The sequence below is a fragment of the Giraffa tippelskirchi genome, chromosome 10 (genome assembly GCF_054371585.1).
Source record: "Giraffa tippelskirchi isolate mGirTip1 chromosome 10, T2T-mGirTip1v1.2.pri, whole genome shotgun sequence".
NCBI lineage: Eukaryota > Metazoa > Chordata > Mammalia > Artiodactyla > Giraffidae > Giraffa > Giraffa tippelskirchi.
In genome coordinates, this window is record NC_137284.1 from 19,259,802 (window position 1) to 19,284,774 (window position 24,973).

Genomic DNA, 24,973 nt, shown 5'->3' on the forward strand with positions numbered 1-24,973 from the left:
TTCCATGGACAGAGCCCGGGGTTGCAAAGAGTCAGACACGTCTGAGAGGCTGAACACACACACACACTTTGTATAGAGCTGTTGAAAGGGTTAAATGATGACTTTTGGAGCACTGGAAGAGTTCTGGAAGTGTTGTAAGCTCTGTAGCAATGTTAGCTATTATCTACATTATTACTATTTGTCGTTGTTGTGGTTTTCATATTACCATCAGTACATCCAAGGTAATATCCTAGGAGCTGGTATAAATGCAAAGATGCATTAAGACCCCTCCTCTGTAGCTGTTGGGAACCTGAAACAGGTTCTACAGATCAACGTCTCAGGGACTGCGGTGGGTGCCAGCACAAAAGGCTGGTGCTAAGGGAATGTGGACATTTGCTTCCTGCTGAGTGGGGTCAGGCAAGGCATCAGACAACCAAGGTATATTGAGGCTTGCTCTGAGCTGCACTCTCTACTGAATATAGGGGTGGAAAGAAGAACCCAGCAAGGACGAGCCCTGAAAGAGCTCACAGCTGTGGGATGGCCAATGGCACCAAGAGCCACATAAGCTCATGGAGGTAGCACATGGTCTTAGGGCTGGGGCTGAGCTTGAGAGAGGGCTTCCTGGAGGAGGTAAGAGAAAATAATGACCAGGACTTCCCTGGTGGTCCAGTGGTTAAGACTCTGTGCTTCCAATGCAGGGGGTGTGGGATCAATTCCTGGTCGGGAAACTAAGATCCCACATGTTGCACGATGTGGCCAAAAAAAATAAAATAAAAAGAATGACCAAAGCTAACCAGGCAAAAGTGGCCTTTGGGCTGGAGAGAGGACAGGATCCTAGCCAGTTACATCTCAGGATGAAGAGGTCAGGATGAAGATGTCAGCAGAGGGAACTTCACAAAGCATGTAGTTGTAAAGGCCGGGGTATCCTTGCAGACAGGTGAACAGACCCGTCCAGCGAAAGCACGGGAGGAAGCTGAAGAGAAAAGGCCTAGCTGCAGAAAGCCTTGGCTGGGCTTCATGTGGAGGAACTGGGTTTTACCCTGGAGCGGCAGGGGGCAGTGGACACTGAGAAGCAGATGGAGCCAGTCACCACCATTAGGGAGGTAGAAAGGGTTAAGGTGGAGCAGACAGATTTGCTGCTGAGGACCCAGTGCTGGGGCAACTTCAGGAGCCCAGAGCTCTGGGCAATTTTTCAGGAACTCACCAGACAGTAGGTTATTGCTGAGCGTATCGGTTAGTCTTCACAAACATAATGATTCTACCTACGAGTCAGTGATGTGGCTGCGCCCAGCTGAGATGATCACACGGGGTCAGGTGGGCACACGCATGCCCTTGCATCTTTCTAGTGTGATGGCCCCACTCTCGTGTGCACAGAGTGTGGAGGGATGAGAGAGGAGGGAGGGCCAAGCAGGCAGGGTAGCAGTCACCCCAGCACACAGGGGCTGGCCTCGAGTGAACAGACAAGAAGAGTTACTGGCTGGAGGAGGGAGAAGAGGGGGGAGATGGTAGAGCTGAAGGATCGTCAGCAACAGGAGATGGAGGACAGGCTGCAATATCACTCACACCTGACACTGATGGCCCAGGTTCCAGTTCCTTGCTGGATCCTGATGCATACTCACATCTTTGAAAGTTCTCAACTTGAAGGTTCGTACGTAGGGGACTTACTGTATCGTGTTTATCCGTTTATTGTCTGTCTCTTCCACTGGAATATAAACTCCACTTAGGCAGGAGTTTTGTATCTCTGCTGCTTCAAACAGGGCCAGGTGCACAGTGGGAACTCAGTGTGGATTTTCCGAATGCCTGCTCAACTGGCCCTGAGAAGCTGACTTAAAAACCGGAAAAACAACAATACAGTATACTAATGCATATATATGGAATTTGAAAGATGGTAACGATAACCCTATATGCGAGACAGAATAAGAAACACAGATGCATGGAACAATTTTATGGACTCTGAGGGAGAAGGTGAGGGTGGGACGTTCTGGGAGAATAGCATTGAAACATGTATATTATCATATGTGAAACAGAACACCATTCCATGTTCGATGCATGAGACAAGGGCTCAGGGCCGGGGCAATGGGATGATCCAGAAGGATAGGAGGGGGAGGGAGGTGGGTGGGGGGTCCAGGAGGGGGAACACATGTAAACCCATGGCTGATTCATGTCAATGTATGGCAAAAACTATTGCAATGTTGTGAAGTGATTGGCCCCCAACTAAAATAAATAAATTTATAAAAAAAAAAAAAGAACTATAAAAAAAAAAAAACCGGCACATCTCAATCGTCTTTACTGTCCATGCTTCCGCACTTTGGCCATCAGGTGGCGCATCGATGTGCTCGAGGCCTCTGGATGCAGGGATCACATGGGGCCCAGAACCTGACAACAGGGCAGAAAGGAAAAACTGAGCAAAGCGGGATGTGAATGGCAGAAACCTTCCTCGTCTCCCTTAGCAGATACCTCTCCAGCACACACTGGGAGCCAGGCCTGTGCTCCATCAAGCCGTCTGAAGTCAGGGTGGGGGACGGCAATGCCGGGTCTGAATGCATTGGGATAAAGAGCCAGGACCTCGGCAGGAAGGTTGACCAGAGCTCTGGTTTCACAGGCAGGTCTGTGAGCTGCTCTGTTGCTGGTAAAGTGTACATATCATAGGGTCAGACAAACTTGGTTCTAAATTCCATCCCTTACCTGCTGTGTTATTTAGCAAAGTCATTTGCTCTCTCTGAGCTCCAGTTTCCTAATCTATAAAGTGGAAGTCCTAATAGCAGCTGTTTAGAAGGATGCGTGTGTGTGTTCAGTCGTGTCCGACTCTTTGCGACCCCATGGGCTGCAGCCCGCCAAGCTCCTCTGTCCATGGGATTTCCCAAGCAAGAATACTGAAAGTGGGTTGCCATTTCCTTCTCCAGTTTCAAAGGATACTTGGTTTTATGTCGAGAAAAAAACAAGAGGGCCCTTGGCCCAGTGTCATATGCAGAAACAAAACTAAATATTGTTCTCAAAAACTGGACCTGATCCTCAATATTCATCTAGCCCTTATCAAGCTCCCCCTTCATTCTTCATATCATAAAGGTAGTCCTACAACAACCCACAGGTATCTTTATTGCCTCACTTTCCAGATAAGAGGGCGAAGGTTGTCAAATTGTATAACTCTGTGCATACATCACACCGCTTGTAAAGCGGTGGACTCGAGCCAGGTTCTGCTCAGCAAACGTTCATGAAACCACCCTGGAGCAGCAGGTGCTCTGCCAGGTGACGAGGACCAGGATGAAGGAGGCTGCAGTCTAGGGAGAGACAAACACATCTGAATCATTTCCATAGAAGAGGTGAGATACTGAGAGAGAACGATATCCAGGATGCTATGGGATCATAGACAATAGTCACTTGGTCCAACCAGGAAATGCAGAAAGAGCTTATGGACTGGGCTCTCCAGGCATCATACTCATTCATGTCTGACTCTGCGACCCCATGGACTGTAGCCCACCAGGCTCCTCTGTCCATGGGATTCTCCAGGCAAGAATTCTGGAGTGGGTTTGCCATGCCCTCCTCCAGGGGATCTTCTCTATGGACTCGGTAACCCTTTAGCTAAATCTGCAAGGCTGAGTAACACTGATCCAGGAGAAGCAATTCCAGCATCTCAAGTTAAAGAATTGTCTGTGCAAAGGAACCTGCTATCCAACACATTCATGCTGGGGTCTACGCGTTGGTCAAAAAGTTTGTTTGAGTTTTCCATATGTTATAGAAACACCTGAATCGACACAATATCTTTAAATCCAGTGTCTAGTGAGCAGGACAGGATTTCCAGGTGTCGCTAGTGGTAAAGAACCCGCCTGCCAATGCAGGAGATGCAAGAGACGTGGTTCGATCCCTGGGTCAGGAAGATCCTCTGGAGGAGGGCATGACAACCCACTCCAGTATTCTTGCCTGGAGAATCCCATGGACAGAGGATCCTGGAGGGCTACAGTCCATGGGGTCTCAAAGAGTCAGACATGACTGAGTGCAAGCATGCATGTGCTCTCTGGCCTCTCTGCTTGAGCCCCCCTTGTCCTGGGCAGCGGAGCTGGGAGAAGGTCTGCAGGGACTCCCTCCCACACAGGGAGATGCAAGCGGTACCATCTACAGGGCGGGTGGCCAGAGAGGGGCAGAGGAAGGAGGAAGGCCCCCAGCTGCCTGCCAGAATCCTGGAAGGCAGATGAATACATGGCAAAGAGCCAGCCACCCAGGACTGCAGGATTCATATGATGTGTCCGTTCCATAAGCAGCTCCCAGGAGTCAGCCTCCGTCCCAGGCAGTGTGTGACCCCCAGGGCTGACTTCCAGCTCCGGGCACCGGCTCGGCCTGAGTTCCATCAGGTCCTCCCAGGCCTCAGTCACCCAACAGTTAATGCGTTTTTCCTGACTGACAACAAGCTCGACACCACAACAGTCAACTATTTTTATCTCCGGATTAATCACAAAAGGCTAACGCTTCCACCTTCCCTGTGATTAAAAATTAGGAGACCAAGCTCTACAGTGGTTCAGGATAATAACCAATCCTTGGGGGTGGGGGAGTTGTGGATGAATAATGCATCTCCAGGCTCCGGCTGCTCAAGACTTTCTCCCCGCCTGGCCCCCCAGCTCCGGGCCGGGTCTGAATGGTGAGGTAACAAGAGGTCCCCTCCCGTCGGGAGCCATAGCTGCCAAGAAGGACTGTTGATTTCTATTCAGCCCGCTGCCCCCAAGCCTCCCTCCTTGTCCCCCACCACCCTCACCCACCCCAGCCCCATCTGCACCCCCCCTACCCCATCTGGTGTGCACCGAGGCGAAGGCCAATCAATAATGCATGGTTACATGAATAACCGGCATGATAACCACTTATTCGGGAAGATGTAATCAGGGCCCATTCTGAGGGTGTGTGCATGTGTGTGTGTATGTGTGCGCGAGCATGCCTACGCGCTCACACAACCCAGTCCCACTCCCCTCTCCCCTCCTCTAACCCGATATTATAAACACAGCACCAGAGAAGCAAGAAGGAAAGGTCCAGCCTCACTGTGTTGCTTTTTAGAAAGGCCTCCTCAATCTCCGTGCCTTGATCACAGGCTGGTTCACTGAGCAAAGGCCCAGAGACAGCCTGTTCTCAAACCTGGTCACACAGCAGAACCCGCTGGGAGCATTTATTTTTTGGTTTTGGTTGCACCACGTGGCTTGTGGGATCTTAGTTTCCTGACCAGGGATCGAACCAATGCCCCCTGCCGTGGAAGCATGGAGTCCTAACCACTGGACCACCAGGGAAGTCCCTTCTCTGGGAGCTTTAAAAAGCCCCGATGCTCTGGTCCACATCCTGAGATGGGGATGCAGCTGCTCAGGGTGTGGCCTGGTGACAGGACATTTAAAACCTCTCTGGGAATATCGTAAACCGCGGTGAGAACCGCTGTCTCGGGTCCAAGGCGGGTCAGTGCTGAGGAACGTTCGAGATCCCCTGGTGTACTTTCACATTAGATGGCTGAGGAAACAAAACCGGACAAGGGGCTGCCTTGCCACTTCAGCCTCTGATTTAGGGCAATTTCCACAGTCCCGCCCTCTTGACTCAACCCTGGGGAGGCCTCGGAGACAGGACGGCCAGGGGTTGATGCTGTTCCCAAAGCTTTGAGTGATTATTTCCAGTTTCCCTGGCCCTGAGGGAGCTCACTCTGAGTGCCTCCATCCCGGGCGACTGGAGGGGAGGCAACAGAGGGAGGAAGCAGGAGGCCAGCCCTGCTGGAAGGGTGGCCCGAAGCACAGAGATAAAATCCCCTCACACACACTGTCACACCCACCTCCCATTTACCACAAGCTCTCATCCGCCTCCCTGTGGCTCTCTGGCCCCAGAGCACCACAGAGGCCTCCGGCACTAATGAGGGGGTACGGGGAGGGTGGGGTGGGGGGCTGGCCCCATCCTCCGGCCCACATCCACCATCTGCTTGCTCCCAGGGCCCCCTGGGAGGCTGGGCAGGGTTGAATGAGGCCATCTTTCTCCCTGGGCCAGGATCATAGTAGAGCCCTGAGGCTGATGAAAGCAACTTGGAAGCCCGAAGGGTTTTTTCCCCTCAGCAATAGAAACTTGAGGGCTGGCACCGGCCAAGCCATGGTTCTGAACCAGGCTTCCTGGAGGCCGGGAAGGGAGAGGCAGGGGCACTGGCTCAAGGTATGCATCTCAGGATACTTACCTGCCCCAGAGCCTCCTGGAAGGAAAGGGAACATGTCAGTCACTCAGTCACGTTCAACCCTTTGCAACCCCATGGACTGTAGCCCACCAGGCTCCTATGTCCGTGGATTCTCCCAGGCAAGAAATACTGAAGTGGGTTGCCATTCCCTTTTCCAGGGGATCTTCCCGACCCAGGGATCAAACCCAGTTCTCCTGAATTGCAGGCAGATTCTTAACCATCTGAGCCACCAGGAGTTTCTTTCTTTCTTTTTAAAGATTGATTTATTTATGGCTGTGCTAAGTCTTCGTTGCTAAGCACAGGCTTTCTCTCGTTGCAGCGAGCAGGGCCTGCTGCCTCCCCAGCCCACAGGTTCAGAAGCTCGCTTGGGGCCTGAATGGGATGATGGGCTTCCTCTGGCGACTGGACAAAGATCTTTTGGGTGAAGACCTCAGCTCTCACCTGATGACCCCATCATCCATTCACTGAGCAAACACGCAGCTCAGCCCTCCTCAGGCCTCCAGAACTGACTGACCAGCCCCTCCCCAGGGATAAGACCAGGGACCCGTCAGGTGGTCTCCAGGGAGCACCCTGCCCCTTCCAGTTTGTCCAGGGAGGAGAGGCAGAGTGCAGCAGGGGCCTGAGATCCTCGAGCGTCCACAGCACAAACCTCAGAAGAGGCTCTGTGACCTTAAGCCAGTCACTTAACTTCTCTGGGCCCCTTCTCCAAACAGTAGTCATCCATCACTATAACTGTGCCCATGCAGCATCCCATGGTTGTCATGGGGGTCAAAGACATGACTGCACTTTAGCAAATGTTTATGGAGCTTCCGCCAGGCACTGGTTCCTAAGCTGGGCTCCATGGGAGGTGTCACTCTCCTCCTGGCAGTCCCCATCTCTCAGCGGGGACCGCACTGCCATGAAATAGAGAGGAAGGACCAAGCAGGCGAGATTCATTCCATCTTTGGGAGGAGAGAGTGGGAGCCACTCTGGGAGAACCAGGTCCAAAGGAGATGCCCAGGTTTGCACAGCTCTCTGGAACTCTATCTCAGCCTTGAAAGTTTGCCTGTCACTTGTCTCCTGCGAGGGAAGTGGCCAGCCTGGTGCTCCAAGTGTCGGGGGACCTGCTTCCAACCCTGGCCCCCTCCACTCAATCACTGTGTGACCTTGAGCAAGTCACTTAATCCCGCTGAGCCTCGGTTTCTGGATCTGGGTAATTGGGATAATGATGTTTACCTCGCAAGACTGCGGTGAGGATTAAATCAGATGACAGATGTGACAGGGCTTTGTTTTAAAAGAGAGAAGTTACAAAGAAAGATAGGATCCAGGCAGCAGTGGCGCGCTCTCCGATCTGCAAATCGCAGCTAATGACGCCTGCCCTGTCCCCTCGCAGGCTGCCGCGTGGAATGAGATGATGACATGAGCGTCCTCTGCAAATAAACACGCGACGCCTGTGTTGGGATTAATGCTGTCGTCGCTGTTATTGTTATAATACAAGGGGATTATACATTTTATTAAAGGATGATAATTACTGTTTGTCAGCGGCTCCATAAAATCCACTCAGCCTTGCCCGAGAGGAGGGGTGCCCTCAGCCTGACTTCTCCCCTCTCTCTCCCCCTGCAGTGCCGCCCGATGACCCGGTGATCCTGGGGGGGCCTGTGATCAGCCTGCGGGCTGGGGACCCCCTCAACCTCACCTGCCATGCAGACAACGCCAAGCCTGCTGCCTCCATCATCTGGCTGAGGAAGGGAGAGGTGATCAACGGGGCCACCTACTCCAAGGTGAGGCGGGGAGGGGGGTGTGAGGAGGAGGGGAGGAAGCGGGGGGGCAGGGGGCAGCTCTCCCCATCTCTCCGCAGCTCTTGGCTCTGCCTGTATGACTTTGTGTCGCCTTTGGCTCCTAGCTCTTTGTCTCTCTGTGTCTTTCTTTTTCTCTCTCTCTCCTTGTCACTTTTTCTCTGGAATGCGCTGGCTCTATTTATCCAAACTTTTCTGTCTCTCCTCCTCTTCCTCTCTTTCCTGGGGGAATTGCTGGGTGTGGTACAACCCTAAGAATGGAGTATGGTCAGAGGAAGAAACTCAGGGACAGAGGTGGCCAGAGCTGAGGGTTGCCAGATAAAATACAGGACATCCAGTTAAAAGTGAGTCTCAGGTGTGTTGTTGTTGAGTTGCTCAGTCGTGTCCGACTCTCTGCAACCCCATGGACTGCAGCACGCCAGGCTTCCCTGTCCATCACTATCTCCCTGAGTTTGCTCAAACTCATGTCCATTAAGTCAATGATGCCATCCAACCATCTCATCCTGTTGCCCCCTTCTCCTCCTGCCCTCAATCTTTCCCAGGCTCAGGGTCTTTTCCAATGAGTCATTTCTTTGCATCAGGTGGCCAAAGGATTGGAGCTTCAGCATCAGTCCTTCCAATGAATATTCAGGGTTGATTTCCTTTAGGATTGACTGGTTTGATCTCCATGCTGTCCAGGGGACTCTGAAGAGTCTTTTCCAGAACCATAGTTTGAAAGCATCTAAACAACAAATAACTTTTCAGTGTAAGTATGTCCCAAATATTGCATGGGCCATACTTAAACTAAAGGTTATTCATTGTTTATCCCAAATTCAAATTTAACTGATGTCTGTATTCTCATTTGCTCAATTTACCCATCTTCCCAGGGCTGCCAGCTGAAGCTGTTTAGGTGTTTCCTGTCCGAGGTACCAGGCTCAGGGGTCAAGGAGCGCTGAATGCAGCCCATAATCCCTCACCCAGCCCTGCACCTGCTGCATCTACCTGCTGGGGTGATTTTCTCTAGTTCACACAAGGTGCTGTGAGCTGAAGGGCTTCCCAGGTGGCGCTCATGGTAAAGAACCCACCTGCCAAAGCAGGAAATATGAGACACGGGTTGGATCCTTGAGTCAGGAAGATCCCCTGGAGGAGGGCACAGCAACCCACTCCAGTATTCTTGCCTGGAGAATCCCATGGACAGAAGACCCTGCTGGGCTGCAGTCCATAGGATCACACTGAATCGAACACGACTTAGCACGCATGCAACCTAAACTGCATCCTTAAAGGCCCCATGTCCAAATATGCCTCAGTGAGGTCCAGGGCTTCACCCTATGAAATCTAAGGGGACACTGTATATATATGGCAGACAGGAAAACCAAGGTAGAGAGCTGACGTTACCACAGCATGTGATGGAGCTCAGGTGTGAACCAGGTTTGTAGGACCCCAAGGCCTGCTCTATGATGACACTAACACTCTCACCCAGGAAATGTGCTATGCAGATCCGGTGAGGGAAGGCAGTGATCCTAACAGCCATACTTCCCTCAGCTCATTCAAGCCTCATGACCATCCTCTGAGGCAAGTGCCATTGTTCCCATTGTACAGATGGGGACCCTGAAGCACAGATATATATATATATATATATATATATATATATATATATATATATATATACACACACACACACATCAGGGCCCTGGCAGCTCGGACAAGCTATAGACCTGTGACTTGGGCCTATGGAGAAGGATGGATGACCCAGCAGCTCCCATGGACTCAGCCCTGGGCGCTGTCAGAGCCCAACCCTCTGCAGCTCCCTCTCCCCGAGGACTGCATGTGCCGTTGACCTCGGCACTTGTGATGTCCCAAAGGCAGAGCAACCCCAGACTGGTTGTGCAAGAGAAGAGGCTGGGGGCATGAGCAGCTGAGACAGAGACGGAGAGACAGGGAGAGAGAGAAGCTGAGAGGACACACAAACGTGCAATAGTCAAGTAGGATTCACAGTCTACAGAAAAACCCCATGGGGCCACCCTGACAGCCCTCGAGTGCAAGAGAAGAGGCTGGGGGCATGAGCAGCTGAGACAGAGACGGAGAGACAGGGAGAGAGAGAGGCTGAGAGGACACACAAACGTGCAATAGTCAAGTAGGATTCACAGTCTACAGAAAAACCCCACGGGGCCACCCTGACAGCCCTCGAGGCTGAAGCCTCAGCGTCTGTCACATGGTGAATGGTTAAGCCCCTGGGCCTGACAGTTGGGAAGCCAGAATCCTGGCTCCACCACCGTTTAGCTCTGTGGCCATGGGCAAGCTAGCTAACCTTGCTGTGCCTCAGGGTTCCCACCTGTACGATGGGAGCAATGACACCTGCCTCAGAGGATGGTCATGAGGCTTGAATGAGCAGAGGGAAGCATAGCTGTTAGGATCACTGCCTTCCCTCACTGGATCTGCAAGGCGCATTTCCTGGGTGAGAGTGTTAGTGTCATCATAGAGCAGGCTTTGGGGTCCTACAAACCTGGTTCACACCTGAGCTCCATCACATGTCATGGTAACATCAGATCTCTGCCTCAGTTTCCCCATCTGCAAAATGGGATGATGATAATAGGTATTATGAAGTAACAAGTGTCCGTGTAACATGGACAACTGCTACAAGATTTAAGAATAATGCATTTGAGCACTGCAACAGAGAGTAGCCCCTGCTTGCTGCAACTAGAGAAAGCCCATGCACAGCAGTGAAGACCCAGCACAGAGCCAAAAATAAATTAAAAAAAAAAGAATAATGCATTGAAAGTACTCTGTAAAGCACCTGGCATAGAGTCAGGGCTTTGTAAACATTCGCTAGCATCCTTGGGTCCTTCCTCCCAGAGCCCTGTCTCCCCTACCCTGCTTTCCCTCCCCAAAAGTCACCCAGAAGCCCAGGTTTCATTTTGCTGCTCCACCATGTGGCCTGCCAGGGAAGGGTGCTCCACCAGCCCCCACTGCCCCCCCCAGCACAGGCTGGGGTGTCTCTCCATGAATCCAGAGCGGCCAGAGCCCTCATGGCCCAGGTACTTGGGTGAGCACTCGCGGCTCCCAGCGTGTGTCTGGCTGCAGTAGCATGGGAGTTGATGAAAAGCCATCTCTCCAAGTTCTCTCTTCCTGGACACCCAGCCTCAGGCCGTCTTCTCTGGGCCTGGCACCAGAATGGAGGCCACATGGCGGTCATCTGGAAGGCAGACCCGGGGAGGCAGAACAGGTTGTGGAAGAGGAAGGAAGACCGTTTGTGCTGAGACCAGAGAAAAACCTTCCCTGGGAGCCAGGTTCCTGCTCCATCTGCTGCTCCCCAGCAGCCGCCACCAGGTGAAAGGAGGAGGCCTTGACCCTGAAATGGTGGACAGGGGGAGGGTCGCTTGACCTTGGATGTCCGCAGTCATGTACACGTCTGCCTTGAAACCCGTGGCCTTCCAGCCCTGTGCCTCTGCTTCTTCCAACTTCAGACTGCTGCCTGCCCCAGGAGCACCCACCCACCACCACCAGGACCACAAGACCTATTAGAGCCCAAGCTACGTACGAGTTCTCTAACACAACACCTCTCAGGGCCCTCACTGCGGCTCAGCTCTGCACTCTGTCGCCAACCGGTCCCCGTAGCATCCCCCGCCCCCTGCATCCCATCTGTTCATCCCAGACACCTGGAGCCTCCACCCAGTGTCCAGCTGCCACTCATCCTGGCCTTCTTTGTGAAGAGCATCCCTCCTGGCCCCAGGACACAAAACTAGGGGTCAGCCCGTGAGGACACAGGGTCTAGGGCACAAAGTACCGTGCAAATCTCCACCTTCTACGACAGCCCTTAGTGATAACAGGCCCCAGTGGATTCCCCAGGCAGCCTTAAAAGGGAAAGCAGAGAGACGATAAAAAAAAAAAAAAAGAAAAATTAAGGGACACAGCAGGTGGGCGAGGTGAGGGAGGAGGGAGAAGAGGAGGCCTTGTTGCCAGGCAATCAGGCCCTCAAGCCCTTTCCAGGCTGTTTGCATATCAATGAACATCCCAGATTTAGCACCAAGCTGGGGGCACCCACCCACTACATTCCCTCCAAATCTCCTTCCTCCCTCACCAGTAGTCACCTCTGGCCTCGGAGAGATCGGCCTGGCTCTCCACTGCCCAGCTGAGGCCCTGGGGGCAGCGAGCTACACTGGATAACCTTGCAGTGCAGTCTTCCTCCCCCAGAAAGCCCAGGGCTTCTCACCCGCCCCCCACACCACCACCCACCAACTACCACTGCTGATTGAATGCCAAGTGCCTGCCATCAGTGATCGGGGGTGCACAGACAGGAAGCAGCGCCAGATAGGCAGGGTCCAGAGATGAGCCGTAAGCCACTGGGACAGTGGGAAAAGCTCTAAGGAAGCTAGTGGGTCAGAGGCCAGTGGACACACACCCAGGAGGACCCCTGCCCCGGCATGTTCACCCCTGAGCAGGTGAGGTATATACACCCACTCCTGGTCCATATCTGCAGACACAGATGGGACCCACAGGAGAGGCCATAAGGGTCACACTAGTGCCCACCAAGCTGCAGAGAGCGCTGCCACAGGACTTGGAGGTGGTGGCCCCAGAAATGAGCAACTCACCACTAATAACCCACTTACCCTCTGGCTGAGGGTGAGCTAATGACGGTTTCACAAGCAGGAGGTGGGGGTATTGGGGCCCTGTGTGTCCCCAGAGCCAGTTTCAGGAGAGGGAAGCCGGAGAAGGGGCAGGAGGACAGGGAAAGTGGAGCTGTGACAAGAATCAGCAAATCAGAGAGTGTCTATCTGGCCTGGACCCCGGAGGTCTCAGGGCTTCATTTGCATATGAGAAAGGGGGAGGTTGACAAGCCAGGCGTGAAGGAAAAGAAAAGAGAAAGCAGAGGCAAGGAGATGCGAAGGAACAAGGGAGGGAGGAAAATCAGGGTGAGAAGACCCAGGCCCCTTCTTTGCCCCAGCTTGGCTCCCCCCTACCATGAAGGATTTATAGGCACCCCCCACCCCAGAGCTTGGGAGGGGTGCCCTCCCCTGGGGAGCGGACACTGTGCCCTCCTCCAATTTAATGAACACATCTCCCCATCTCTAATTAGGTGGAACAAACAACTTGAACCAGAATTTTTATTTCCCAGAAAAGCACACGCCCGGACACAGTAAATATGTCATTAATCATCTTTCCGGGCGAGGAGCACCCTGGGTGCGCGGAGCGGGCAGCAGTCAGGGGCCTAATTAGGAGCTCTGGCCCTTGACTCCCCTCCTACCGGCACCCAGATGGCCCTGCTCCCCAGCACCCCACGAGCAAATTAATCCGAGGGTACCCTGGCAGACTAAAATTTATGTAAATGTCCCTGGTTAGCACAACGGAAAAGTAAAGAAAAGGAGAGCAGGGAAGAACAATACGATCTTCCTCCCCACCTCCCCTACCCCAGCCCCGCGGTCTTATTTTCATCCAGGAAATTGTGCTTATTATCTCCTGGCTATTTATAGATGTGTGAGGTCTGCTGAAGAGCCAGGAGCCAGCCGGTTACTATGGTGCAGCGAAGAGGTTCGGAGAGGTTCCGGGTGGGCCGGAACCAGTCAGTTGACACCAGTCCCACTCTGACCCCACCCCTGGGGCCAGCCTGCAGATTAGCACCCTGGCCCTGAGGCTGAGCTCCAGACACTCAGCCCTCCAGCTTCTGGGACTGACCATGACACCCTCGCCCGGCCTCTCTCCCAGATCCCTCTGCAGCAGGGCTGAGACCACCACCCCCTATCCCAGGAAGGCAGATGGGTGAGAGCAGGCCTGGGCCCAGGCGGTCTCCTCGAGCAGAGGAGAAAAGTCCCGGACTGCTGCCCTGCTCTGTGGGTGTCTCCGCAGCTGAGTCTGGCTTTCTCTACAGCGGGATGCGCTTTTCTGGTTGGAGGCTCCGGGCCTGTTCTCCTAGTGCAGGCCACTGAACTGAGGACCCAGAGTCGGGGTCCAGCTGCCTGTGCTATGCTGTGCTTAGTCGATCAGTCATGTCCAACTCTTTGTGACCCCATGGACTGTAGCCCACCAGCCTCCTCTGTCCATGGGATTCTCCAGGCAAGAATACTGGAGTGGGTTGCCATGCCCTCCACTGGGGCATCTTCCCAACCCAGGGATCAGGTCTCGTGCATTGCAGACGGATTCTTTACCATCTGAGCCACCAGGGAAGCCCAAGAATACTGGAGTGGATAGCTTATCCCTTCTCCAGGGGATCCTTTCCAACTCAGGAATCGAACCAGGGTCTCCTGCTTTGCAGGTGGATTCTTTACCAGCTGAGCCACTAGGGAAGCCCCCAGCTGCCTACATGTCACTACTAAAGGGAGGCTACTTAATTTGCTAACTGTTGCCACCTCGAAGAGGGGATCACGCCACCCGGCTGGCTTACAGGTCCTCAGGAAACTGCAGTGGGGAGGTCGTGGCTCAGGGCTCACCATTTTTCTATGCAAATCCCCACCCTGCCCAGCGAGTTCCTGACTCACTCTAAACTCAATTTTCTCTCCAGTTATTTGGGACACAAGGCTCCCTTCCTTCCAGGGTCCTGTGAGGATCAGAGACGATGTTGTGGTTATTTTCAGGGAGGTTTTGAGGAAGTAGAGTCTGTCCATCTAGTCCTCAGCTCCAATCATGGGAAAATAAGATCAGGTTCCTTTCTGGGGTGTACTGAGCAAGTCCAGCCCCCACCCCAAACCAAAATGGCCCTCCTGCCCACTGCACCTCCCTATTGGGCACCCACCTTCATGGGCCACCAGTGAGTCAAGGGTGCAGGGTACCAAACTGATGGGGCAGTAGCTGGAAGCGGTCTCCACAAGGGGAGTGGGTACCGGCAATGATGGAGAACAGATGCCATGAGGAATCAGCACGTGGTCAAGAGGGGACCTTTAGGCCTGCATTAGTTTCTAGGGCTGCTGTAACCAAGTACCACAACTTGGTTCTTCAGACAACCAAAACGTATTAGCTCACCCTTGTAGAGGCCAGGCTTCAGCAATACGTGAACCGTGAACTTCCAGATGTTCAAGCTGGTTTTAGAAAAGGCAGAGGAACCAGAGATCAAATTGCCAATATCCGCTGGATCATCGAAAAAGCAAGAGAGTTCCAGAAAAACATCTATTTCTGCTTTATTGACTATGCCAAAGCCTTTGACTGTGTGGATCACAATAAACTGTGGAAAATTCTGAAAGAGATGGGAATACCAGACCATCTGACCTGTCTCTTGAGACACCTGTATGCAGGTCAGGAAGCAACAGTTAGAACTGGACATGGAACAACAGACTGGTTCCAAATAGGAAAAGGAGTACATCAAGGCTGTATATTGTCACCCTGCTTATTTAACTTATATGCAGAGTACATCATGAGAAACGCTGGGCTGGAAGAAACACAAGCTGGAATCAAGATTGCCGGGAGAAATATCAATAATCTCAGATATGCAGATGACACCACCCTTATGGCAGAAAGTGAAGAAGAACTAAAGAGCCTCTTGATGAAGGTGAAAGAGGAGAGTGAAAAAGTTGGCTTAAAGCTCAACGTTCAGAAAACTAAGATCATGGCATCTGGTCCCATCACTTCATGGGAAATAGATGGGGAAACAGTGGAAACAGTGTCAGACTTTATTTTTTTGGGCTCCAGAATCACTGCTGATGGTGACTGCAGCCATGAAATTAAAAGATGCTTACTCCTTGGAAGGAAGGTTATGGCCAACCTAGATAGCATATTTAAAAGCAGAGATATTACTTTGCCAACAAAAGTCTGTCTAGTCAAGGCTATGGTTTTTCCAGTGGTCATATATGGATGTGAGAGTTGGACGGTGAAGAAAGCTGAGTGTCGAAGAATTGATGCTTTTGAACTGTGGTGTTGGAGAAGACTCTTGAGAGTCCCTTGGACTGCAAGGAGATCCAATCAATCCATCCTAAAAGAGATCAATCCTGGGTGTTCATTGGAAGGTCTGATGTTGAAGCTGAAACTCCAATACTTTGGCCACCTCATGCGAAGGGTTGACTCATTGGAAAAGACCCTAATGCTGGGTAGGATTGGGGGCGGGAGGAGAAGGGGACGACAGAGGATGAGATGGTTGGATGGCATCACCGACTCGATGGACATGGGTTTGGGTAGACTCCGGGAGTTGGTGATGGACAGAGAGGCCTGGCGTGCTGCAATTCATGGGGTCACAAAGAGTCGGACATGACTGAGCGACTGAACAGAACTGAACTGAACTGAACTGTAGAGGTGAAAATTCTGAAGTCAAGGCTTGGGCAGAGCTGTGCTTCTTCCAAAGGCCCCAGGGAGAATCTTCTAGCCTCTTCTAGTTCCTAGGGACTCCTGGCTTTCCTGAGCTTGTGGCAGCATCATTCCAGTTTCTGCCTCCTCCTTCCCACGGCCTCCTTCCTTGTGTTTCCCTGTCTTGTCTTGTTTTTACAAGGACACCCATCACTGGATTTAAGGGCCACGCTACATCCAGGGTGATCTTGTCTCAAGATCCTTAACTAATTACTGATTACTTAACTAAGTTGTGAAGGTCCTGTTTCCAAATAATTTCACATTCTGAGATCTGGAGTGGACATGAATTTGAGTGGACGCTCTTCAATCCACTCCAGGATCCTGTTACTTTCGTCGCCGCCACCAACTCGAAGTGAGTTTAATCAAGCTCCGTAGCCGCTCTTGATCACACCTGTTTTCTCAACTGCTAAATGAAAGACGATGGCACCTGTCGTGTCTGTGGCTTAGTCTGAGCCCCAGTGAGGTCTGGTAGTGAAATGATTGAATAGTTGAGAGAGATTATACGGGTAAAGTAATGAAATGATCAGTGTGCGTTGATTCTTCACGCGTCTCCACCCTAGCCCTGCCTTTACCCCCACTCCCCAAGCTGCGCACCCTTCTGCAGCCAGCATCATTCCTGGGGCCACAGCACCCAACTGTTACCCCCATCTCAGCGCTCCCTACAGACCCAGAGACACCCCCAGACCAGAGGCAGAATAGTTACAAGTTCATTTCTACATAGCACCGGCAGCCTGGCTTCCACTGAGCCCAAGCTGGTTTCTTTTGTGTCTGGGTAGGCAAGTCACTTTCCAGTTCCTTTTTCCTCCCGAAGCCTGGCGCTCAGCCAGGCCAGGGAGCCAAGGGTGACCTGTGGCTCTGCATGGAGACGGGCGCCCCTGGGTGTCCTGATCTGACCTTCCTCTATCCACATTGCTCCTTCCTCCTCTCCGAGGCTGGCGTGTGTCCTGCCTCACCCACCCAGCTGTCCCAGTGATGAGTGATGAGTGACCTGGGGCCTTCTTTCTCCCCACCCGACCCATAGACCCTTCTCCGAGATGGCAAGCGTGAGAGCATTGTGAGCACCCTCTTCATTTCCCCCGGCGATGTGGAGAATGGGCAGAGCATCGTATGCCGAGCCACCAACAAAGCCATCCCCGGAGGGAAGGAGACCTCAGTCACCATCGACATCCAGCGTGAGTACTGACCTGGCCAGGGGCAGGGACCACCCAGCACTCCTGCCCGGAGCACAGGTGGAGGGAAGTAGTGAGGCCAGGGCCAGACCCCTGCAGGGTAGCTGGAGGCAGGACCTGGATCCACCAATCCTAGGAACTAGCCGGTTTGTCTGGGCACCCAAAGGACCATTTTATCCTTCTTACTGTCACAGGTGAGGCTGACAATCTCCTTAAAAACATCACCGGGGATTCCCTGGCAGTCCAGTGGTTAAGACTCCACTTCCACTGCAGGAGGAACACGTTCGATCCTTGGTTTTGTATTCACCATCTTCACCAGCTATTAAAACCCCCTCCACCTCCATCCACACCAAGCAGAGGGCTCTTCCATTCCCCATCCAGTGAGAGCCAGGATCACCAGGGCTCCAGTCAGGCCAAGGACCAGGGTGATGGGAGGGAGGCTCTTGCTTTAAAGGTTGTGTAAGTTCAAGTTCACCCTGGGAGGAGTGTCTCCCTCCTCTGCCCTAGTCCAGGCTCTGCTGTCCACACCCACCTGCTTCTGCTTCATGTAGCAGGTATGGCATCAAGCCGCAGGCCCAACTATGAAAAGAAAGCAAGATGTGGGAGGATGGGGTAGTCTACCACCCAGAAAGGCTCTACCACCCATGAGCTGTGCGGGCCTGAGCTGGAAATGTCACCCTGGGGACGCCAGTTCCTAGTCTCATTTAACTGAGTGACATCCAGGGTCTCTTCTTGTCCTGGGATTGACCATGAATCAGAAGTCTCTCCAGACACAAGCCAAATCTGGGAGGAATGAGGGAGAGAGCCACAGACATCCAAGCCTCCTGTCCCGGGCTGCCTGTCGTGGCCACTGTGCAGCCCCTCCGTCCTCTCCCCCGACCCCCCACACAGCTGGTCAGGAGGCCTGTGCCAGCCACAGAACCCCCGCAGAAGAGACCACCTGGTCAGCTCTTGGGTCCTGGCAGAAGAGCCTTGGGGGCAGGCTATGTTTCTGCATCACAAAGCAGAACCTGTCTGTCAACAAGAAAGTCATCATCATGACAACAGCCCAGCGACTATTAAAACACGTTCCTCTGAACGCGTGCTAATGCCATGATGGATTTACCAGGGCTCACAGAAGACAGTCTGCCCCGGAGGAGGATGCCAGCCTTGCCAGGTCTCTGGGCCTCGCTGGCTTTCTTTCCAGGGACGTCTCAGCCACCCCAGGAGGGAGGCAGCGGGAATGAGGTCAAGGTGAAGACGAGAATCCAGGTGCCCGGTTTCCTAGATGGGCCCCGTCCGAGGCCGTCCAGAGTCATGGTTAAAGCCGCAGCATCCTTCCTGGTTGGAATTCTGGCTCTGCCACTTACTGAGTGGTGCTGGGCTGGTTATTTAACCTCTCTGTGCCTTGGTTTCCTCATCTGTATGTGGAGGTAACGGTGCTTGCCTTGTACGCTGGCTGGAGGGATTCAGTTAAATCATTCAGGCAGCGACCCCAGAGCAGCACCCAGCACCTGTCATGGGGGTGTAGCTGCCCCTCCGCGGTGCCCCCACCCACCACAGGGAGGGGGGTCTGCATCCACTCGTCCCCCCTCTCAAGGTGTCTACTCACGCCTGCTGAGCAAAACAGCGGGCTCTCTCTGCCCACTCCCTCCTGCTCTCCACCCTCCCCTCCACGCACTCTTTTGTTCATTCGGTCAGCGTCCAGCTGTTCACTGTGGACGCCACAGGCTGGATCAGAGCTGCCTTTGCAAACCTGCTCATTTTCTCAGTCAACCAAGAAGCATCCAAACTCAGCAAAAACACATTTGTTGTTTGTTTCCCTTGGTCTTGAGATGTTACCCAACGGAAGACAAAGCCCCCAGATTGAGTAATGGGAGAGAAAGCTTAACACCCCCAAAGTCTTGCTGCATCTGGACTCTGCATCCAGCTGCCAAGCTTCAAATGGATGTGCTATAAAATCACTGAGTCATGGAGTTTCTCTCCTGTCTCGTCCCTTCCTGGATGTAATACTTCCCCCGAACGTGCGTGCACGCGAGCGCACACACACATACACACACACATACACGCATGTGGAGGCAGGCTGCTGATGGAAACTCTAACAGACTCTCAGCTGTAACATCTGTTCAGTGCGATCTCAGTTCCGCCAGTTACATCAAAGCCGCCCCCCTGCAAGTTATGCAACCGACATCACAAATGGGATTAAAATCATGTTTAATAGTCGGATATGACATAAACTATTTATACCTCCGGAGCCTGGTGGACTTCTGAAAATTCATATCCTGCACATGCAGAGGAGAAGTGTGGAGAGAGGGGTGTGGGCACCTCTGGGCCTGGGGTGGAGGCTCAGATGAGACCGGCCAGTGTGGAAGATTCCCGGGGTGTGGGGGGAGCCTGTTCTCCTGGGTACCGAGGATGCTGCAAAGAGGTGGGGAAGCTTCAGGAGACAGGCGTCCACAGGATAACAGAAGGGCAGCTCGGAGGTAGAGGAGAGGAGCAGGGGAGGGGAGCAGACAGCTGAAGGGTCCTCCAGCAGGTGTGCATTTTGTCTCTCTGTCCCTGGAAGTCTCACCACTTTATAAAGGACAGCCAGGTGGGGACCGGCCTCCTGGAGCTGCCCCGCACGTTCTGTGAGTGGTTTCTAGAGGCTGGTGAACTAGCCCTGAAAACTGGTGGTTCTCAGCTGGGTGGGCCAGCAGACAAGCCTACTCAGGTGATGGGGAACAGCCAGGAGGAAGCTGCAGGGTTCTGGAGGTGTAGCTGTCTTGGGAGAGATAGGCAGAACTCTCAAGGCAAGTCCTGGCCACGCATCTTTGGGTCCGCTGGAGTCACGCTTTAAAACCTAATGTAGAGGGCTTCCCTGGTAGCTCAGTGGTAAAGAATCTGCCTGCTAAGGCAGGAGATGTGGGTTCAGTCCTTGCTCCGGGAAGATCCCATGTGCTACAGAGCAACTGAGCCCATGCACCACAGCTACTGAGCCTGTGCTCTAGAGCCCGGGAGCCACAACTGCCGAACCCGCGTGCCGCAGCTACTGAAACCCGCGCACCCTAGAGCCCGTGCTCCGCAGCAAGAGGAGCCACCACCATGAGAACCCTGCACACCGCAACCAGAGAGTAGTCCCCGCTTGCTGCAGCTAGAGAAAAGCCCACGCAGCAACGAAGACCCAGCACAGCCAAATAAATACAAAAATTTTTTGAAATAATTCCTATTTAAAAATAAATGAATAAAAACCAACTTTGAGGTCACTGAAGTAGCCAACACGTCCCCATAATTAACTCTCCAGGAAAAGGCAAGCAAGCCATAGGAGACGTTCCCAGAATTGTGGTCCTGTCCAGAACGGATGTGGGGAGAACAGCTCCAGCTTGACCGACCACCTGCGGCTGTCAGGAACCAGCATTCTCTCCCTCGTCTTAACAAGCTGTCTGCACACCCCAGTGCAGCCCTATGGGTCATAACCCCCCAAGCCCGGCACCCCAGCAGGCAGCTTGAACACCAGTAGGGCATAGGGAGGGCACACTGCCAAGCAATCCCAACTCCAGGGTGAGTGAGGCCCCATCTGCAGCTGGGCGGCTGCACAGTTGGCTCTCGAGGGGCTCAGGGATCACTTCGTCATCTCAACCAGGAGCCAGGCCAGGTGGCTGAGTCTTACTCCCCCGATGGTGCCCTTCATGCACACCCAGAGCGGGTCAGCATTTTCCAGGTGGTCTCTGAGAAACCAGCTTTCTTACTTCTTTTTCTGAAAATGGGGTGAACCCCCAGCAAGTCCTCCTGCCCTCCCAGCACAGACCTGTGCCTATAGATGAGGTCTGGCAGAAGATGTGGCCCCAGGGCCTGACTAGGACACGGGGACCAAGCTGCTCTCTTCACTCAGCCTAGAGCTGAGCTCCAGCCAGATCTCCAGGCCTGTCATCTCCGCTCGCCTGGAACATGGACCGTGCCCAGGATATGAGGCCTGGGAGCCTACCCCGGAGCACAAGGATGCCCGGCTTTCAGAACAGGTCCTGAACTGACTTTTCCCAAGCTCAGGAGGGCCAGGCCGCCTCGGGGTCTCTTTCCAGGCTGATTCCCCACCTCTGATCTCTGCTGTGGATACCACTTCCTCTGTTTCCAACTCTCCGTCATCCTGTCTCTTTCCTCTACTTCTCGTTATTGTCTTTGGCTTTCTCCCCAGCACCTTATCACTTTCTGTCTCCATCTGTTCAGTCCCCCTTGGTCTTTTGGCCTTAAGTCTAAAATTTTTGTCTGATTGTGTGTCTCTCTGAACACGTGAGTCTCTCTGAGCCTATCCGTGTCTGCTCTTTTCTTCTCTTTGTTTCTGCCTCTGCACTTTCTCCCTCTCTCTCTCTCTTCCTCTCAGTCTCTCTCCTTCTCCTTCCCTCCCTCATCTTCACATCTCTCCTAGGTAGGCATCTCTCTGCCCCCTGCCCCCCCATCCCTTCTGCATGATCTCTGTGAGTCTCTGTCTCCCCGTCTCTCTCTACCTTCTCTGACTTCTTGTTTCCTCCACCTCTGACCATTTCACACTTGAGAGCTGGGCTTCATCATATTGAGCGACAAAAATGAGCCCCGCCTGGGGAGCTGAGGGCTGAGTGACACCCGTCAGGACTCAGCAGAGATGATTAGGCTCAGGGAAGGCTGTAAGTGCCAAGGTAACAGATGCACCAGAACCTTTACACAAAGAGACGCAGGACGGACATTTCAAAGACAGAAAAGTTCGTATTTAAAGGGACTTAGTATCCACATCCTCCTTGTGCGCCCCCCACTCCCTTTTCACACCTCTCTTTCCTGCAGTGATTTGTTCGCCCAAAGCTGGAAGGTAGGCAGCAAGCACCCTCTGGGGCCCAGACAGCCCTGCTTCCAGGGTGGCTGTTCATTTAAACACCTTGATTCCACCCCTGATGCTGGGAAAGATTGAGGGCAGGAGGAGAAGGGGACAACAGAGAACGAGATGGTTGGATGGCATCACCAACTCAATGGACATGAGTTTAAGCAAACTCCGGGAGACAGTGGAGGACAGGGAAGCCTGACATGCTGAAGTCCATGGGGTCACAAAGAGTCGGACACAACTTAGTGACTGAACAACAATAACTTGAGTCCATAGCAGGAGTCCTGAGCCCACTGCCAGGACGCCCTGATTCGGGCACTTCCAGGGACGGAGGGAGCCCCCTGCCGAGGCCCCCAATTTTCTGGAGATCACCAGGGGAGTGGCTGCTGTGAGAGACCCTGGTGGTGGAATTGCTGGCCTTTACCCTCATGTTCTCCCAAACCGTGGTGCACACAGCACCGCAGTCTGCAAGGGCACCTCTTCTCTCTGCAGACCCCCCACTTGTCAACCTGTCGGTGGAGCCACAGCCAGTGTTGGAGGACAACGTGGTCACGTTCCACTGCTCTGCCAAGGCCAACCCAGCGGTCACCCAGTACAGGTGAGAGACCCTGCTGGGGAGGTCCCCTCAACACCCCTGCCTGTCGCAGGGCTGTCACCTGTGGTCCAGGCGTCCAGCACTTTGCTTGGTCCGCTGTGGGTGTCCGGGACACTTCCCCAGCACTCCCATTCACCCCTGGCCAGATGGACTTCTCCTTTTCCTCATGAACACACACGCCCTTCCTCTGAGACAGAAGATGTCACTCCTTCTGTTTGCACAGCTTCTTTACCCCTTATTTCTGAAAGGAAAGAAAGAGACTCAGGAGAAAAAGCTAAAACAAGCCAACACGTTCAGTCAGACCCAGATTCTAGTCCTGTGCTCACCAAACCGGTCCCCTGGTAGGGTGGGGTTTTCAGGACCTCCGGCCCTGACCATCGGGCACCCAGGGTCATCATCCGCACGGCCCCCCTGCAGCTGTGGCTCGCCGCACTGATGAACACCTCACTGTTTTTCACAAGCCTGTCCTTCCCTGTTGACTGAGCTTCTTGAAGGCGGGAACTGCCGTTTAGTCACTTACAGCTCTCAGCGTGGAGCTCGTGTGGCAGGCACTCAGCGCTCCAGAATGTGGGCTTGACAACTCTGTAAACGCAGAGAGCAGCCCCTCTGGGCATCCTCCTGCCTGGGCACCACCACTGCACCAGGAGTGGCCTCAGAGGCGCTCCAGGGCACACTCAGACACTCCCCGCCACGGCCCTCACTCTGCCCTGCTCCATCCCCCAGCCCAGACCTGATGGTATCCCCGCCACCACTGAGATGGTGAAGCCCCAGCATCAGCCAGTGCCAGGGATGACGATGGTTCCAGACTCAGAAACAAGCCTGCCAGTGGGAGTGGAGGACAGAGCCAAAGAGAGGCAGCGTGGCCCCAGAGGGCAGAACCTGAGGAAACGGGCCAAAGAAGTAGCCAGAGGTTCAGGGTAGACACAGGCGATGCTCCCTGCAGTGCAGATAATTAATGCTGGAACCAGAAACCCAGGGAAAGCACAGAGTCTTTATCCTTGAGGATGTTTTTGAATAGGATAAAAAAATGTGTCCTCTGGGTTTAACCATTCATTGGGCTAGAGGCAGGAGAAAGATTAGATTAGATGACCTCCAGGCTCCCTGGAGTCCTATGGCCCTGTGGGTGCAGGGGGCAGGTCTGGCTTGGCTGGGACAGTAACAAAGATGAGGAAGGAGATGCCCAAAGCATCTGTATTTTTCTCTGGGCTTCCACCCTGCACCTGCGAGGCCTGGGCTCTCTATCCACAGGTGGGCTTCTCTCTGTCATTCGCTCTCTGCTCACAGGCCCTACCCACCAGGTGTCGCGTGCCCAGAAGAGATCTCTCATGCCAGCTTCCCTGGGCACCCCTTCTCTCCCGCTGACACCCTACCCAAGCAGACACACCCACATTCATTCTCATATCATGACAATAATAAGGGATAAGTCTACATTTGAAGAGATCATCGAGAAGCAAATGTGGCGAGATATTGACCATATTTGGTGGGTATAGGGGAAGGGAGTATGGCAGTTTCCTGGACCGGCCTTGTGACTTCTCTATAACAAAGTTATGCTTAGTTTTTAAACTACAAAGTTAATGAGCCAGGACCTGCAGGTTTCTGCAGGTTCTGGGTCCCTGTGGTCTCCCTCTGTCTCCATCCTTCCCCGCAGCTCAGAGCCTGGTCAACTGTCAGGCACAGAGGAGGAGCCAGAGACACAAGCAGGCCCCCTGCAAGTCTGACAGGTGTGCACCTGCTCTTACTTGCCTCCTTCCCCCTTGGCTCTCCAGCTCGCCAGAGGCCCCAGAAATGCTTCACTTTGGATCAGGCACCCTCTAGGGCTCCAGAGGCTTTTGGGGAGCCCTTCCAGCCTCCAGGGACATGTTGGGGAGCCCCAGTAGCCCAGGAGGAAGGGGGTGATGAGAGGAGGTGGGTGTCTATGCCCACCCCCTGTGGCTCAGCCCCTTGGCCTCCAAGAGGGCTCTCCCAGCAGGCAGATGGTCCTTTTTTTTTTTTTTAATTCTGGTTTTACTCATGTCTTTTTTTTATTATTATTAATTTATTTTAGTTGGAAGCTAATTACTTTACAATATTGTAGTGGTTTTTGCCATACATTGATATGAATCAGCCGTGGGTTTACATGTGTTCCCCATCCTGAACCCCTCTCCCACCTCCCTACCCAGCCCATCCCTCTGGGTCATCCCATTGCACCAGCCCTGAGCACTTGTCTCATGCATCGAACCTGGACTGGCATTCTAT

General features: G+C 53.3%; 1 protein-coding gene across 3 annotated transcripts in view; it reads left to right on the forward strand.

Annotated features, from left to right (window-relative positions):
- Positions 1-24,973, forward strand: part of KIRREL3 (kirre like nephrin family adhesion molecule 3) — a 130,086-nt gene that overhangs the window by 79,862 nt on the left and 25,251 nt on the right. For all 3 annotated transcript variants that reach the window (XM_081534968.1, XM_081534969.1, XM_081534967.1), the window contains 3 exons: positions 7,757-7,914; positions 17,192-17,342; positions 22,636-22,741. In XM_081534968.1, coding sequence (XP_081391094.1) covers positions 7,757-7,914; positions 17,192-17,342; positions 22,636-22,741 — 415 coding nt within the window. The remainder of the gene's footprint in view (positions 1-7,756; positions 7,915-17,191; positions 17,343-22,635; positions 22,742-24,973) is intronic.